The sequence below is a fragment of the Rhizomucor pusillus genome, assembly GCF_041956525.1.
Source record: "Rhizomucor pusillus strain CBS 183.67 unplaced genomic scaffold VTP01scaffold_25, whole genome shotgun sequence".
NCBI lineage: Eukaryota > Fungi > Mucoromycota > Mucoromycetes > Mucorales > Lichtheimiaceae > Rhizomucor > Rhizomucor pusillus.
The window spans coordinates 57,651-72,837 of NW_027192167.1; the positions used below are offsets into that span (position 1 = coordinate 57,651).

Sequence of the window (15,187 nt, forward strand, 5' to 3'; positions counted from 1 at the left end):
TTGGAAAGACTTGCTATTTGCAAATATGACAGTGACAGCAAACCAAGCTAGTCCAAGTTACCATTGTTCGCATAAGCATTGTCTTGCACGTTATCGGGAGGAATGATATGCTCTTCTGTATATCAGATAAATATCGCCCGGTCCCCCGCGCCCGCCAGCCTGTAACAGATCTGGTTTGCAGGAGGAGTAAAGATTTTGGCTGCAGTTTAGTTTACTGTCCATACTCCGGTGGTGATGCTGATATCGTTGTTGCATAGTTGGACAGGTTGAAGAGAAGGGGAGAGGGGATAATGGCCAATAGATAATTAGATGGGCGCTTTCCCATTATGCAGGTTTTTTCTACGATCTTCGGATCCATACGTTTCACCGGGATCGACGTCCCGCATACTCTAAAGTAATAATGAAAGTACGATAGCCAAGGCGCAAGAATTTTTCTTCTTCTCCAACGTACTATTTGCTTGTACTATACACATGATTTGACGACGGCAAAATTTTCCGATAGATCCTGTTCCGTGGTTCTCCAAAAGTCTAGAGAGAAAGAAATTGATGTGAAACAAAGCCAGGCGCGGAATCGTGTCCTGCAGATCGCTCTACCGAAAATTAGCGGAGTTCTATTTTGAGATGCGATTACTGCTTTTGGCGACCGAGATTGCAAATTTAGTGCAACACGAGAACCGGGTTTAATCCTCTTTCCTTGCCAAGGGCAACAGTTGCCAGTTACATCTTCTCCATTCCTTGTCATCTCTGTTCCTCTCGAATCGTCACACCCAATGTCGGCAACTAAAGTACCTGTCGATACTCGCTACGTCTGGCTGGGGCTTTACTTTGCCTTCAATCTCGGCTTGACCCTCTATAACAAAGCAATATTGCTCGACTTCCGTTATCCTTGGAGTCTGACTGCGATACATACCTTGTGTGGCTCTATCGGCTGCTACGTACTCTATCTTCTGGGTCACTTTACTCCAGCCTGCCTTGGCGACCATGAGAAGATGGTCATGCTCATGTTCTCTGTGCTTTATACAATCAATATCGCCATCAGCAACGTATCACTGTAAGTTTCCGGAGACGTATGCAGTCACTGTGGCGAGCTTGACATGCGGTGATGATGGTCAATTCTATTGGCGTTGGGACGGATGGGGATGAACCTTACATATGCAGTCGACGAACATGCATTAATATTTTCATTTTTTCTCTCTGAAATAACATGCAGGAACCTCGTCTCTGTCCCTGTAAGTAGCATAATTTCATTTGCCTGGAAACAGATTGCTTAACAACGGCAACTTTGTAGTTTCACCAAGTTGTCCGTGCAATGACCCCTGTGTTCACTGTCATGATTTCCATCATTTTCCTACAAAAATCATACTCTAGCATGACGTACTGGTCGCTTTTGCCGGTTAGTATTAAACAGCGAGCGGTGCCATGTTTGTGTGATTGTTGCATGCGGGTGGCGCTGACGTGCGGAATGATAGGTCGTAATCGGCGTAGGTTTTGCAACATTCGGCGAGTACGGCTACACAACCATGGGTTTTATGCTCACGGTTCTCGGTACCGTGCTGGCTGCTGTAAAAACGGTTGTCACAAACCGCATTCTCGTAGGCCGACTCAAGCTTGACCCACTCGATTTGTTGATGAAGATGTCGCCACTCGCTTTCGTTCAGTGCGTCTTTTATGCATATATGACAGGAGAACTCGAACGCGTGCATGAGTTCTCTGCAACCAACATGACCATGGGGTTAGCGTCGGGACTCTTATTCAATGGCATCATCGCATTTGGATTGAATATCGTTAGCTTTACGGCTAACAAGAAGACAAGCGCATTGACAATGACTGTCGCTGGTAACTAGGAACACATGGGTGGAAATCACAGGAAGGTTGCTAATTCTGGAAACCGTGACATAAATATTCCAGGCAATGTAAAACAGGTCCTTTCTATCGTGCTGGCTGTCGTCATCTTTGACGTCAATATCAATGCTACCAACGCTTTCGGTATCATCCTTACCTTGATCGGCGGCGCGTGGTATGGGTAAGTCAGCCAATTATCTGGTATCAAAAATATGGGACATTGCATAATTAAACTATATTCTCTCTTGCTTTCCAGCAAAGTCGAACTTGCTGAGAAGAACAACAACAAGGCAGCATCCGTTCTACCGACGATTTCATCCCATGCTTCCAACCAGAGCACGTCACTGCACGATGTATCTGTAGAAAAGAAGCATCAAGATCACCCATAAGCATCCTTTAACTACCTCAGTACCAAATGCATCTTATTCCATATAGAAATTTGACAATTGTATATTGTAAAACTCGTCCTTACTATTACCCTTTGCTTATTCGATGTTTATTACTCTGCCTTCACGACAACCCTCGTGGGATGATAATGAGTCCTTTGCAGTGATTGGTTAACAAGCCACCTCTAAAATGCAGCTTCAGGCTCGAAATCTGAATCTGGTTTTCTGTAACCGTGCTATGCCCTCGAAAAAGCACAAGGACGGCGCGAAGGTTCTGAGGCTCCCAGAATGCGTTTTTAAAGAGTGGCAAACCATTGCAAAGGCTGCACCGGAAAGTTTACGCAATGTTCTCGGGATCAGCACGCTGTTGCGATTGGTTGACAGCTCTGGAGAACGGTGGGAGCAACAAGTGACATATATTAAAAATGCGAGTGAGTTATTTTCCAAGCATAAAAGATATCCAAGAGAGAAAAAGAAAAGAAGAGATAGACTTATGTGCAAAAACGTGTATAAAATGCATGTATCAACAACAGCAAAAGCAATCAGTCAAATAAAGACGTGCAGCAGCTCTGAAACTGATCTCGACGCGATCCGCCTCATCGTCGAACCGATCGCCGCTGTGGGTTACTTAGCAGCAGTCGAAAATCATTCACGCAAGTTCTTTATCCCTCTTATCGAGGCAGTCGCCAAACACACAAAGTGCGCTCGGCTGGAAGACATGTACAACGCATATATCACCATTGATCCGCCGCCGCAAGGGGACTATGCAGCGTTGTTTGGAGAGCTCTCAGTTACGCAAAAGGCGCTTGCAATACAGTCGATGCTTGACTTTGCTACAGGCAAAAAGATTGTCTACGAACACTATGCAGAGACTTTACAGTACTTGGTTCATTGGTTGGATAAATCGGGACAAGGGTTGATGGATGGTTGTGACACTAACAAGGCAACGACTGGCGAACTGACGAGCGATGCACAGCATGCAACAAAGACCATACTTGTTCTGTTCACACGTCACGGAGAAGCAGCAGGATATCGGCAGACGTTCTCGACGACGGTCCTCGGCGGCAACAGCGAGCATCTCCGGCTCTACAGCAAGCTGCTAGTGACACTGCTCGACATGTGCTACAATACAAGCATTTGGGTGAAAGATTGCAACCAAGTGGCTGGCATGACGATGGCCGCTATGTTGAATTTATTGGATGATGCGGAAGCTGCGCGAGATATTGTACTAGGATGGTTCTTTGTCGAAGACGGAGATGATACTTGTCTGCCTACAGCTTCCAAAGCAACTGTCGCACTCGGTATCTCACCAAAATCGATACTTGTCAAAGACCGTGGATGGACCGGACGCGACATTCCTATGCTATCGATTGTGCGTGGATTGGTCTCATGCATGAGAAAGAATATCTTGCTTGCTGAAATACCAAAGGATGTTCCACTTGTCAAACCACTTGCAAGGTAATTATCTTAAGCGGAATAATGACCATAATTGGAACATGTGTATTCATCATCAACCCATTCCCTGTAGGTTTGCACGACCATCCAATCTTCACGAGATTCTGTTTTATAGTATACAATATATGTGCTCGTTAGCAGATCTCGATGCGCCGTCCAAGATTATCTCGTTTGAATCCATGGCCATGTGGTTGACAGAATGCAAAATGGCTATGCGAAACAAAGATACTGTGGGATACGTGACAGCTGTCCTCAGCCCAGAAAACACAGAGTGCCTTGTTCGATACGTATGGGACCACTGGGACGATCCAATCGAAGCGGTGCAACAGAAGGTGAGAATCATGTCTTATTAAACAGAAGCAAGCACTAGATGTTGATGGATCCATCCAGGTCAAAAATATTTTTGAAAATTTGTTGGATGTCCTGCAACTGCGAGCTGAATGCTTGAGCGAGCAAAAATCGTACAGCAATTTCCTGAGCAGTCTTTTGAAAGATCTTATTACCATGGATTGGCATCGAAAGGTGAGAACCAGCCAGTTTAGAGATTTATAACGTACGGAGCTCTAATGATTTCCGTAGGTCAAGTATGCGCTGCTAAACTGTTTGGTCCCCAAGGCGGGAACGGAAGCATTTCTCGCAGTTGAACCAGCATTTATTTGGAAATGCATGCGATCCACGAATAGTCTAGTCCTGTCACCACAGATAACTGCATTGTTGCTGGCATTCTTGCAAAAACGTGTTGAAGAGACCATTCCCGGCTTCAAGTCCTTCAAAGGACAGAATGCAAAGATTACTGCCAATGATACGAATAAGGCAAGCTTCTACCGTTATTTAAGGATATCTATTGCAATCTTTGTTAACCATATATGCTCGAAACAGGTCTACATTGAAGATTGGATCAAACTGTGGGCTATGCCTGCGCTTAGAAGTCTGACTGCTGATTCTGATCTGCTCCGTCGCAATGTCAGCACGTTTATACTGCACCCTTTATTGCACATGTGCCCTCAAGCGTTTTGGCATCTCTTGACTCTTCTCCAGTCCAAAAAGTCTGAATTGAATGAAAAGTACCATCTACATGCATTCATAGCACTGTTAAAGGTTGCAAGAAGCCTAGATATTTTTGACAGCAGTGCCTACACTGAAGGTCAGTATATTTTCTTTACTGTTTCAACTCAATCATTCTAACATTGGCTGCCTGATATTACAGAGGAAAATCCTCAGGATGCCTGCAAAGTTCCTATCAGCACCCTGAAATTGGCAGTCCACCACGTTGATCCTCAAGTGCGACTTGATGTTTTGGGTCTGCTGTGTGAATCAAGAAAGGCGATGTCCAAAGTAACCAGCGTCGAGCTGAACCTGCTACGCCTATTCTTGCCAGTCAACATGAACTGTGCGTCACCAGATTTCCGACAAAAATTGTGCACTCATATCGCTCGTATCCTCGTCCGTATCCGCGGCAATTTGCATGCTCAGTGGCGAACGCATAAAAACTGTTCCGAATTCATAAAGCGAAATTCGGGAATACGCAGCGAAAGCGACTTGCAACAGGCACGCACGGACTCTCGTGCCGCCTTGGATCATATTTTGTACATGAAAGACTTTTTGTACTGGCTTTTGGATTGTATCATTACTGCATTGTATCCTGGATCATCATTCCAGCGTGTATCTACCGCGCTGAGATTGCTGCATGTCCTTGTCAAGACATTCGGTATCACAGAATCGCCCATGCCGGAAGGTTTCACGACTAGCCCCGAAGTGCCGTTCCAACTCCAGATTGCCACGCCTCGAACAAGCAAAGTGCTTGTCGATACTTTGACGAACCCTTTCGACTTTAACCGATTGCTGGCGCTCGAGATTCTCGACCAATTCCCTGACCCGCTCCCTGGTATAGACTGCTTGCAAGATGTACAGGACTTGCTCTGGTGGGGTTTGGATAACGTCAAGAGCGCAAGAGCAGGCGAGAGCGACAGTGGTGCCATGATTTTCCGATTAATATTCAATAAGTATGTCACAAAGCTTGGTTTCGATCTGCATCCTGCCAGACACAGCAACAGCGACAATAACAGGACGTTGCCATCTGTGGAATTGGCTCCAGGTAAGAATATATTTAAAAGAAAGAAAGAAAAAGAGAAGAGTCTTGATACTGAATACGGTAAATGCATTTCTCTAGCGGTGTTCACTGAACGACTTATGGATCTATTGGAGAACCAGATCGCTGCTGCCAAGGAAAACCTGTTGAATGCAGCGCAGCATCATCCCATGCACGGAACATTACTCGCTTTGCAGTAAGTTTCACTTTGCATCGAAAGAAAATGCACTGTGATGTACTGAACATTTTGTTCTATTCAAAAGATACGTATTCCAAGAACTTGATTATAATTCACCTGCCGTCAAGCGCAAAGCTACGTATTGGAAAGCTACGCACGCTAGAGCCTTGAGTCTCATTCGAGCGGCATGCGACGCGGTTATGGACGTCTTGTCCAATCCTTCGCCGGAAGGCAACGTCCCGGCTTCTTTCCGTGAGATGGAGGAAGCTATCGATAATCTTGTAGGGGGTGCTGATACTTTTGACGAGGATGACACCGTTGGTCCCAAACATCAAATCATCCTTAGCTGCTGCTGGCGTGCTGTCAAAGAAGCGAGGTATTGCATACGGGGAAATATTTAGCTGACTGTTAGATCACAGAAGAATTGATAACTCGGTTGTAGCTCATTGTTGAATACGCTCATTGTCCGCACACCCAGCGCTGCTGATGATTCGGTAAGATGGTTTTATCAATGATATAACTTACGTTGCTTACAACTCATTGTATGATATCCAGGCTATTTTGCGCAATGCTGACTTGATCGAAAGCGGAATCTTGTTGCGCAATTTGTTGACAACCATCCGTCACCGCGGTGCTTTCTCTGCCGTGTATCCTGCGTATGTGTCATTGAATGTACGCTTACTGGATTCTACGGATGCCGAGCTGAACAAATTGCCAGCCCGCTGGCTTGAGGTATATATAAGATATATGTTTATGCGATGCAACTCGAACGAAACAATTTACCTTGTCCGAACTATCGTTTTTCTATCTAGAATAATCTGGACAGTATCACACTTAGCAACATTTCCATTACAAGACGGAGCGCCGGTCTTCCGCTGTGTATCCTTGCAATTGTTAGCAGCGACCGATCCGCTCGCAAACACATGCTCGATACGACCATGAAACGACTGCTCAAGATCGCAATGACCGAACCCTCTGCAGATGCAGACGAAACGGTTGATTTGCCTCAGGTGCATGCCTACAATATTATGCGCACCATATTTATGGATGCAAAGCTCGGAAAGGATGTATTGGAATATGCATCGGACGGTTACTCGCTGGCAATTGATGGATTTTCATCACGAAGGTATGTATCCAGAACCATATTCTGGAAGGAGGATGATCTTGACGAGTAATTGTACTTTAGCTGGGCTATCCGCAATTGTTCAGTCATGCTGTTCTCGACTCTTTTGCAGAGAACATTCGGCACGAAAAAGACCAAGGACGAGCACAGTAGTGTCAACAAGCTGACAGGCCGTGAATTCTTCACGCGCTATCCGCAGCTGCATCCTTATCTTTTGCAGGAGCTTGGCGCTGCTGTCGACCAGTTACTAGCCAGCGATGCTTCAGTAAGGAAAAACTCTCTTAACAAACTGGGTATTGGAAGAATAGATTGACTAACTCTGTCTAAGGGTGCTGGTATCCATCCAGGTTTATATCCCATCCTGACTCTGCTGTCACGTTTACATCCATCTGTCATGGACGGTTCGGATACCGTCACGCCCATGGCCTCCTTTGTTCCTCTTGTTCGATCGTGTGCAGTGAGCTCCATTTATAAGGTGAGAACCATTTGCGAATTTGACTATCAATCCAACTTGGTTAATCTCCGACTATAGACTAGAGAAATGGCTGCACGGGCACTTGTGCCTTTGATTTCGTCCGCCCAAGTCGTCCATGAAGTCTTGTCCTTGCTTGATATCAGTCAAGGTGTTACACAGAACCAGATGCACGGTAGACTTTTCCAAGTCCAGTTCTTACTTCGAGGCCACTTGTATACCCTGAATATGCGCGATGTGTTGCTGCAGTTTTTGCAAACCGTACCTACTGCTCTGCTACGTCTGCTGGACCTGGCTTTCGCTAACAAGTTATCTTACATCACTATTGCCCTGTTGCTCGATATCATTGACGAGTTTTTCATCGACGCTTCGTGGATCCAGCATGACCGCGATCAATCCATGGCTGCAGGTAAACGGGCAATATATCTTTTAAGTTTGTGCTCAATTCCGTAATAATAACTATTACGCATTAGATCTGGAGGTTGCAGCGGTGGAGAATCTGAATGAGTTCCGTGAAAAGCTATTTGAACAATGCATTGCAGCAATGTCAGACACCACATCTGACACCGCTAATATCGGACGCTCTTTGGCTCGTCGATCCATGGCCAAAATTGCGGTCTCGTGTGTCCTGCATTCATACACAAGCAAGAGCAAGATCAACGACATATACTACTTGCTGGATGACAGCGACTATGAAGTGCGCTCTGTTGTCATGGACCAATTGAATACGTTTATCGGTCGCCGTGGACATCGAGCTGTGTTTGGCGATGCTGCTAGGTAAGGAAAACATGATAGTCATGGAATTCTCAGTATGCAATTATTCTAACGCCAATGTTTTGTGTCGCTCAATACATAGCGAATTAACGCAGAGACTTGTTCAAAAGACATTTGACGGTGAAACCAATCTGGAATGCTTCGTGCAGGCAGTAAAATTGTTGCAAAATGTTCTGGACTCAGACTTTTGGAAGTCTTCACAAATCACACCAGACGCATACTGGCAGCGTCTAGTCCATCACTTAACTCACAAACATTCACAATCCGTGACAGAGTGTGTCATACCGTTGATGGGTACGCTTTTAGCTCAGGTAAACCAAATTGATTGCAATTATGCCATTCATATTCCCCTCTAAGTCAATCTCGACGATAATAGTTCTATGATATGCGGAATACTAGCTTGATAAAAGATTGCACGGAGACATGGGGATCTTACGTGGTCAAATACAGCAGCAAGTATGCAGTAAGTTGATATACTTAGATAGATGCGTTCAATTGATGGCTCAATTGATGGCTTATTTCTACCTTCTATTGCAGACTCTTTCATTGCGAGAGGCTACCGTCGATTCTATGCGGTGTATGACAAGACACCTGTTGACACGCTCAGAAATGAATGTCTCTACTATGCCTATCAGAATGGCTATAACTAGTTTATTACAGGTATCTGCCAGCTAACGTCGATGTATCCCTCTTTTTCCAGTATCCATCTAATTGGGAATATGAAGGATGACGATGTCGATATACGTGAGGCCATGGCAACTAGCGTTTCCGAAGCTCTCGATTTGCAGGTATGCTGTTGCCACTCAAAAATGCCGCTCTTAATTTGTGCAGCTTGTTAAATTATATCCTTTCGTATACAGGCATTCGTTCAGCCAGAAAGAGCTGTTGAGCTAGTATACATGCGTCTTTTAGAACTGGTCAATGGCCGGCCATCAGAAGCGAAGGAATTACTCGAGGAACTTCAGACTCTCTTGATCGGTGACAGCACCCTGAGTACGTCCATTATTTTTGATTTTTTGGTACATGATGATGTTGACAACTATTACCCATTAGAAACCACCTGTATTGAAGAAATCAGTTCCACAAAGTTGCTGTTCGCAAAGGAAAATCCAAATATCTACAAAGAGGACATCATCGACGCCCAATGGGCATTTATTCTTTCCCAGCGACTACTTCAGTCATACAGTGACCAGACTTCACCCTGCTCCAAGAACTTGATCAGCATCGCCAAGGATCTCATCTACTTTATAGATCTGATCCGTGAACGCTCTTTGCATGTAACTATATATTCTTTGGAGGGCCTACTGTATATATAAGACTCACAGAAATTATTCTATTAGCTCATGCTGTGTGGGCCTAGTGGATTCTCTTCGATTCCTACAATCTTCCTTGCAGCATACAAGACAATTCTTGCTGCGCAGCTTGCTTACGACGATGCAGCTTCAGAGACTCACGTATCTTCATCGCAATTAGCAGTTACTAAAGGTATTTAAAAGAAAAGGAATGAGAGAAAACAAGCCAGTACTGATATTGGAATGTGATTACAGAGCTGCGTGATTGCCTAAGCGAAGTGCGACAAGAGGATTTGCATTCGCTTTTGTGGCAACAGTTGCAGAGCAGTACTGGCCTGTCGTCCAAGATTGCATCATACCTGGGCAGACATGGAGAGTTCCAGCGAGCTGGTCTCTTTATAATATCCTAAGGAGCGAAAACAAAAGACAATTGTTTCGGTTGACTGCGTATCAGGGAAACGTTGTATCGTTAGTTAGACCTGTTGTTTTTTATTATGAGTATGCACTAGAAATGAACAACTGTTGAATCAGCATCTTCCGGATTGTGGATACGCCCCACTGACGGGTTTTGTTATCTTTAAAATGATTTATAATCATGTAACTAAGAGAAGCATCCATATTCAAACTCTTGGCAACAAGGAAAACTTGAAACCCGGGATCTCCGTCTTCATCGTTCTAGTCATTGTGTAATTCTTCCAATAGTTATCAGTGCAATTGATACTAAAGTCATATTCTTTCCAGATATCCTTTTTTTATAGTCATTCTCGCTATCATTGTTTCTACTGTGATGAACGATTCCTGAAGACCAGGTGGCAATAAAGGTGGAGGACCAGCCATTGGGAATTTGTGAATACCCTAAAAGTTCGTTGTTAGCAAACTTTTACCCGGATTGCCAATTTTGTCCAACCATGATTCAGGCACTAGAATGCTGACCTATCCAATTTTTGATGCAAAAATGTTATTTCAAATACTTAACAGCTCAATATTTTCTTTAGAAATACAGAATACCTTACAAAAGACAATGTAGCGAATGTATTACCGTAGAAGTTGAAAACGATCCAAGCATAGAAGTGCAACCTTTTACCCGGCGGAGTTATCTGAGCATTTCCAGTTACCTTGTCTGATCTTTCAATGAAGCCGCCCCAGTTGGAGACAGGCGCGCATGTTACAGTTTGTAGGCTCCTTTGTGGTCCGCGCCACGCGGAGCCACGGTGCTGATACTCACATTTTCCGAGAGTTGAGCCGCAGCTACGAATGAAAAATATCGGTTGCCGTGGCAGCAGCCAAGATCGGCGCAACATTTATCATTGGGACCGAAAGCGCCGAAAATTGTTAAGCAGAATCGGTTCATCAAGAAAATATATACTATCTAATCCAGTTGGTGAATCAACATTCTCTTTCTTCTTTCCTCTGGCTGTCTACAACCTAGTTTCAGAATAATATATCTATCTGCACACGGTCTTTTCTCTTTATGATTTTTCAATGGTGACGACAAATGAAAGAAGATCATCCAGCAGCAGTTCTACTATACATTCCGTGGCAGTGGATATAAACAATGATAATAATTTGGAGAAGCAACAGCCTCAAAAAGACACAACAACGTCGCAGGCACCGGCGACGCGAGCAGCCAAGCAAACCTGGAGAACAGTTATCCTGCTGACCGGAATTCTCCTTTGCAATTTTACTGTGTCGATGAACTCGACCGTGATAGCACCCGCTATGAACACAATTGCCACCGAACTCGGCTCTCAGGAACTGCAAACTTGGATTGCTACTTCTTTCATGGTTGCAATGAACTCTTCTCAGCCGCTCTCTGGCAAGGTATGCATATATGCTTTTTTCTCACACACGACAAATCTTTTTTCTCACTCTTCTTCTATCCACCAGTTCAGTGACATTTTCGGCCGAAAGCCAGTATACCTTTCTGGGCTATTCTTTTTCCTTGCGGGATCATTGATCAATGCGTTGTCTCCGTCCATTCGGGTCCTAATTATCGGAAGAACGGTGCAAGGATTTGGAGCAGGTGGCATGATGTCCATGGTCTACATTATTATCACCGATATCACTCCTATACAGTGGCGACCACGCCTCCAATCCTTGCTTGCGGTAGTCTACGGTCTAGCTAGCGTTGTCGGCACTCTTGTGGGAGGAGCATTCGTGGATTATCTCACATGGCGTTGGGATTTCTGGCTCAATTTAATCATTGCTGGAGTAGCTGCTGTTATCCTCATTTTCTTCCTTCATGAAACTGCAAACATCCAGCAAGAGCCTATTTTGACAAAGTTCAAACGCATTGATTTCCTTGGTGTCGTATTTGCTATCGGCACCATTACGAACTTGCTGCTCGCTCTGAACTATGGTCCGCAGGTAAGATATTCATTACAAATGAGAGGTAGCGGCAGAGGATCTGGAAACTGGATTATTCTAAATTTACTTTCATCAGTATGGCTGGAATGACCCACATAGTTTCGGCCCGTTCATTGCTGCCGGCGTATCTCTGATTTGTCTCGTTATCGTGGAAGGCTGGATTGCAAAAGAACCGGTATGCTATTATATTGACGATTTCCTTCTTCCACGGTCATCGCTAACCAGAATTGTGTATACTTAGATATTACCACGTCAAGTTATATTTAACCGCGGCGTCCTTCCAGTTTACCTGTACATGATTTGTCTAGGTGTCAGTTTTATTGGTACTCTTTACTTTGGCCCAATCCTATTCCAGGCTGTATTTGGTGCTGATAGCACTGGGTCTGGTATCCGTTTGATCCCATTTATGGCTCTTTTGATCGTCGGTTCCGTTGGAAGCGGTTTCCTGTTACGCAAATTCCCATACATCAAATTCTTCATCTGTCTCGGTGCAGCAAGCAACATGATCGGCTACGGCTTATTTTACACCGTCAACGAGTCAAGTAACTGGGGCCGTCAAGCCGCCGTCTTGGTCTTTTGTGGTTTCGCTTTCGGTCTCTCTCAACAAAACTGTATTCTCAGCACGCAATACTCTGCTCCGCGAAAGTATCTGGCGGTAGCAACCGGACTCAATCAGTTCTGCATGTTCCTGGCTTTCTCTATCAGCGTCGCCGTCTATCAAACATTGTTCTCCACATTTTTGAAAGCGCAGTACACAGTTGTCGACCCGCAGATATTAGCAATCGCTAAAGAATACGGCGCAATCAACAACTACTTATATATTCGCGACATGCCAGCTGAAGCACAGCCGCCTATTATTCACGCCTACATGGAGGCATTACATAATGTCTTTATTATACCCATCGTCGCAGCTGGTCTAAGTCTAATTTGCGCTCTTTGCACAAGAAATGTTCGCTTTGGACAACCGCTTGGAGGAACGCAGCAACCTCCTCCTCAGCAAAAGAACGAAAAAGTAGTAGAAGACGCATAAACTAGTAGTTGTAGCACTATATACATTGTAAATCCATAACTGCATCCAAAAGTATTTCATCATTGATTCAAATTTCGCCTTTATTTTACATGTTCGCCACTTTAAAAGGCAGAAATATGAAAAACTTGTTCCGCACTAATTTGGTTGCCTTCCAATCAGCTGCTGGCAATGTTTTCGCTACCTTCCATACAAAGACGAGAAGATATATTTATGTATGCTGCAATCTTGACAAATAAGATTGAATTCAATGTTTACACAGCACTTCACTGCAGTCAACTCCAGTTGCCTACTACTGTGCATGTGCTTGAATGTGTCAGTTCTCTCGGTTATTATCCTTGTTCATTTCCTCAAACGTGGGTCCACACAAAAACCAAACATGCTGTGGATGAGCACTTTGAAGCCATGTAATGCTTGAACTCCTCTGTATTTGTACCGCCTGCAGTGTTTGACGGGACCTAGCTACCGGAGAGCCCTTTGCTGGCCAACCACGGTCGATGATTACTTTCTTTCTGCAAGGCGGACCTAGTGATTTCCTGCTCATCGTCCTAATGTACATGCAAGGATGTTTACGCGTTATTACGTGTTACATCAATAAGAGAGACAGCAAAACGCTCTTACACCGCAGTAGCCCTGCTCGATCACCAAAGTTGGACCGGATCTCTTGCCCATTCTCCCAAAGAAGTGGCAACTAAATGCTACCTATTTGAGAGACAACGATCTTGAAAGTCTTTATTGCGATGGTCTTTTTGAAGAGATTTACGCCATAGGCCACCTAAACCGGAAAGGAATGAAGGAGGCCTCTATCGAAGCCAGCAAATAAACGACGGTTGACATGCTAAAAAGCTACGCACCCAGATCAGGGGGAATCAAAAAATGCCAGGCTGCGCTGGATCGAGCTCTCCACTCAGAGGTTGCAGACTTACTGCCCGAAGACTCTTGCTGCTACGCTTCTGAGGACTCGTCTTGGGACTCACACCTGTTAGCTTCCGCTGGGCATGCAGAGCTGGAGGTACCCCAATTGGACCTCCCAAGATCCGGCAGGGTAGGGCCCAGGTGGAGCATATAGCGTTGAGGATAAGGAAAAGAGAAAAAGAGACGTCGAGAGGCAGATACCCATTTTATAGTTTTTTGGGCAGCAGTTGGAAAAGATTCCGCAGCATAAATGATTCTTCGTATACGCGGAAATAACCATACAAATTTCTAGCTGCATTGTTCCTGCAGCCAGAGACGCATGAGAATTTTGTCGCAGGCAATATAGCGATTAGAATGTTACAGTCAGAATGCAGTAGAAACACGCCATGAACAAGCAACTCTGCAGTGACAAGTCTGTGCCATAGCTTATTTCAAACTTGGGCAGCGGCAATGCATATATCAATCCCTTTTACCATCCTTCAAAGCTTGACATCTATTTCCTCGACATTTCTGTGTATTAGAACTCAGTGCTGGAAGCTCGCTGTATGCATCAACTGCAGCAGGAGGAATGGCTGCCTTTACACCCTCTAAGGGACTATGATGTACTTTTATTATGAAATATTCTGTATGGAAGATAATTTTCCACAGCTTAGAGCCAGGTTAGCCAGCTGGCAAAACCGGCCCCACTTAGCTTGTCGTTGCGGCAATCGCATAAACAGTTAAAACTAAAGATCTCATCATTTTGACACGTGTTTCGGCATTATACCCGACGATGACGATGGATCAGATAAATCTATGTATTCATAGCTTCTGCTAGACGCTTACGCAGAAACGCTGAAAAAATTGCTAAGATGAGATAAATTTTTCTTTCTCAAGAATCCACAGGAAAAAGAAGAGCTCCAATGCCCGAAAACTTAAGTTACGATGCGTAACATTTAGATTTTGTCGGTATTTATGCACTGGTAGGTAAGAGATGAGATGTCCCAAATAGAACGCATTGCGGTTATCAATCAATTAATAAGCACCGTGGGACATTACAGAATCGTTCTATTGAAAGAGAGGCGACACTCGTTTATCATCAAAAGTGTATGCTAATGTCATGGACGTATGGCATCCCATAAACATTTTCGTTGTTGTGTGATGTTTTACCTTTTGCAAGATATTCTATGAAGTCATTTTCAACATCTAGTCCGTGCGACAGACCACAACGGACCATCATCAGTGCGCCTGGTCCTACAGTGACACAAGCAGAAAAGTCGTGCAAGTC

At 44.5% G+C, this 15,187-nt stretch overlaps 3 protein-coding genes across 3 annotated transcripts; all 3 read left to right on the forward strand.

The window, feature by feature from the left end:
* Positions 1-770: 770 nt before the first annotated feature.
* VTP01DRAFT_5760 (uncharacterized protein) lies at positions 771-2,231 on the forward strand (the record flags this gene model as incomplete). The annotated part of the gene is made up of 6 exons (XM_069384588.1): positions 771-1,051; positions 1,211-1,229; positions 1,289-1,393; positions 1,470-1,836; positions 1,909-2,023; positions 2,099-2,231. The coding sequence occupies 6 exons, from the start codon at positions 771-773 to the stop codon at positions 2,229-2,231; spliced, it is 1,020 nt and encodes a 339-aa protein (XP_069234996.1).
* A 187-nt stretch (positions 2,232-2,418) lies between these two features.
* Positions 2,419-10,021, forward strand: VTP01DRAFT_5761 (uncharacterized protein; the record flags this gene model as incomplete). The annotated part of the gene is made up of 24 exons (XM_069384589.1): positions 2,419-2,659; positions 2,762-3,686; positions 3,757-4,015; positions 4,074-4,205; positions 4,263-4,496; positions 4,563-4,827; positions 4,891-5,778; positions 5,854-5,968; positions 6,036-6,326; positions 6,393-6,444; positions 6,506-6,682; positions 6,763-7,076; positions 7,137-7,338; positions 7,402-7,548; positions 7,606-7,954; positions 8,019-8,322; positions 8,402-8,630; positions 8,696-8,782; positions 8,857-8,979; positions 9,045-9,107; positions 9,180-9,312; positions 9,373-9,596; positions 9,660-9,804; positions 9,867-10,021. The coding sequence occupies 24 exons, from the start codon at positions 2,419-2,421 to the stop codon at positions 10,019-10,021; spliced, it is 6,054 nt and encodes a 2,017-aa protein (XP_069234997.1).
* Positions 10,022-11,093: 1,072 nt separating this feature from the next.
* On the forward strand, positions 11,094-13,008 carry VTP01DRAFT_5762 (uncharacterized protein; the record flags this gene model as incomplete). The annotated part of the gene is made up of 4 exons (XM_069384590.1): positions 11,094-11,432; positions 11,499-11,978; positions 12,055-12,153; positions 12,220-13,008. 4 exons carry the CDS (start codon positions 11,094-11,096, stop codon positions 13,006-13,008), a joined length of 1,707 nt encoding a protein of 568 aa, XP_069234998.1.
* Positions 13,009-15,187: the final 2,179 nt, after the last annotated feature.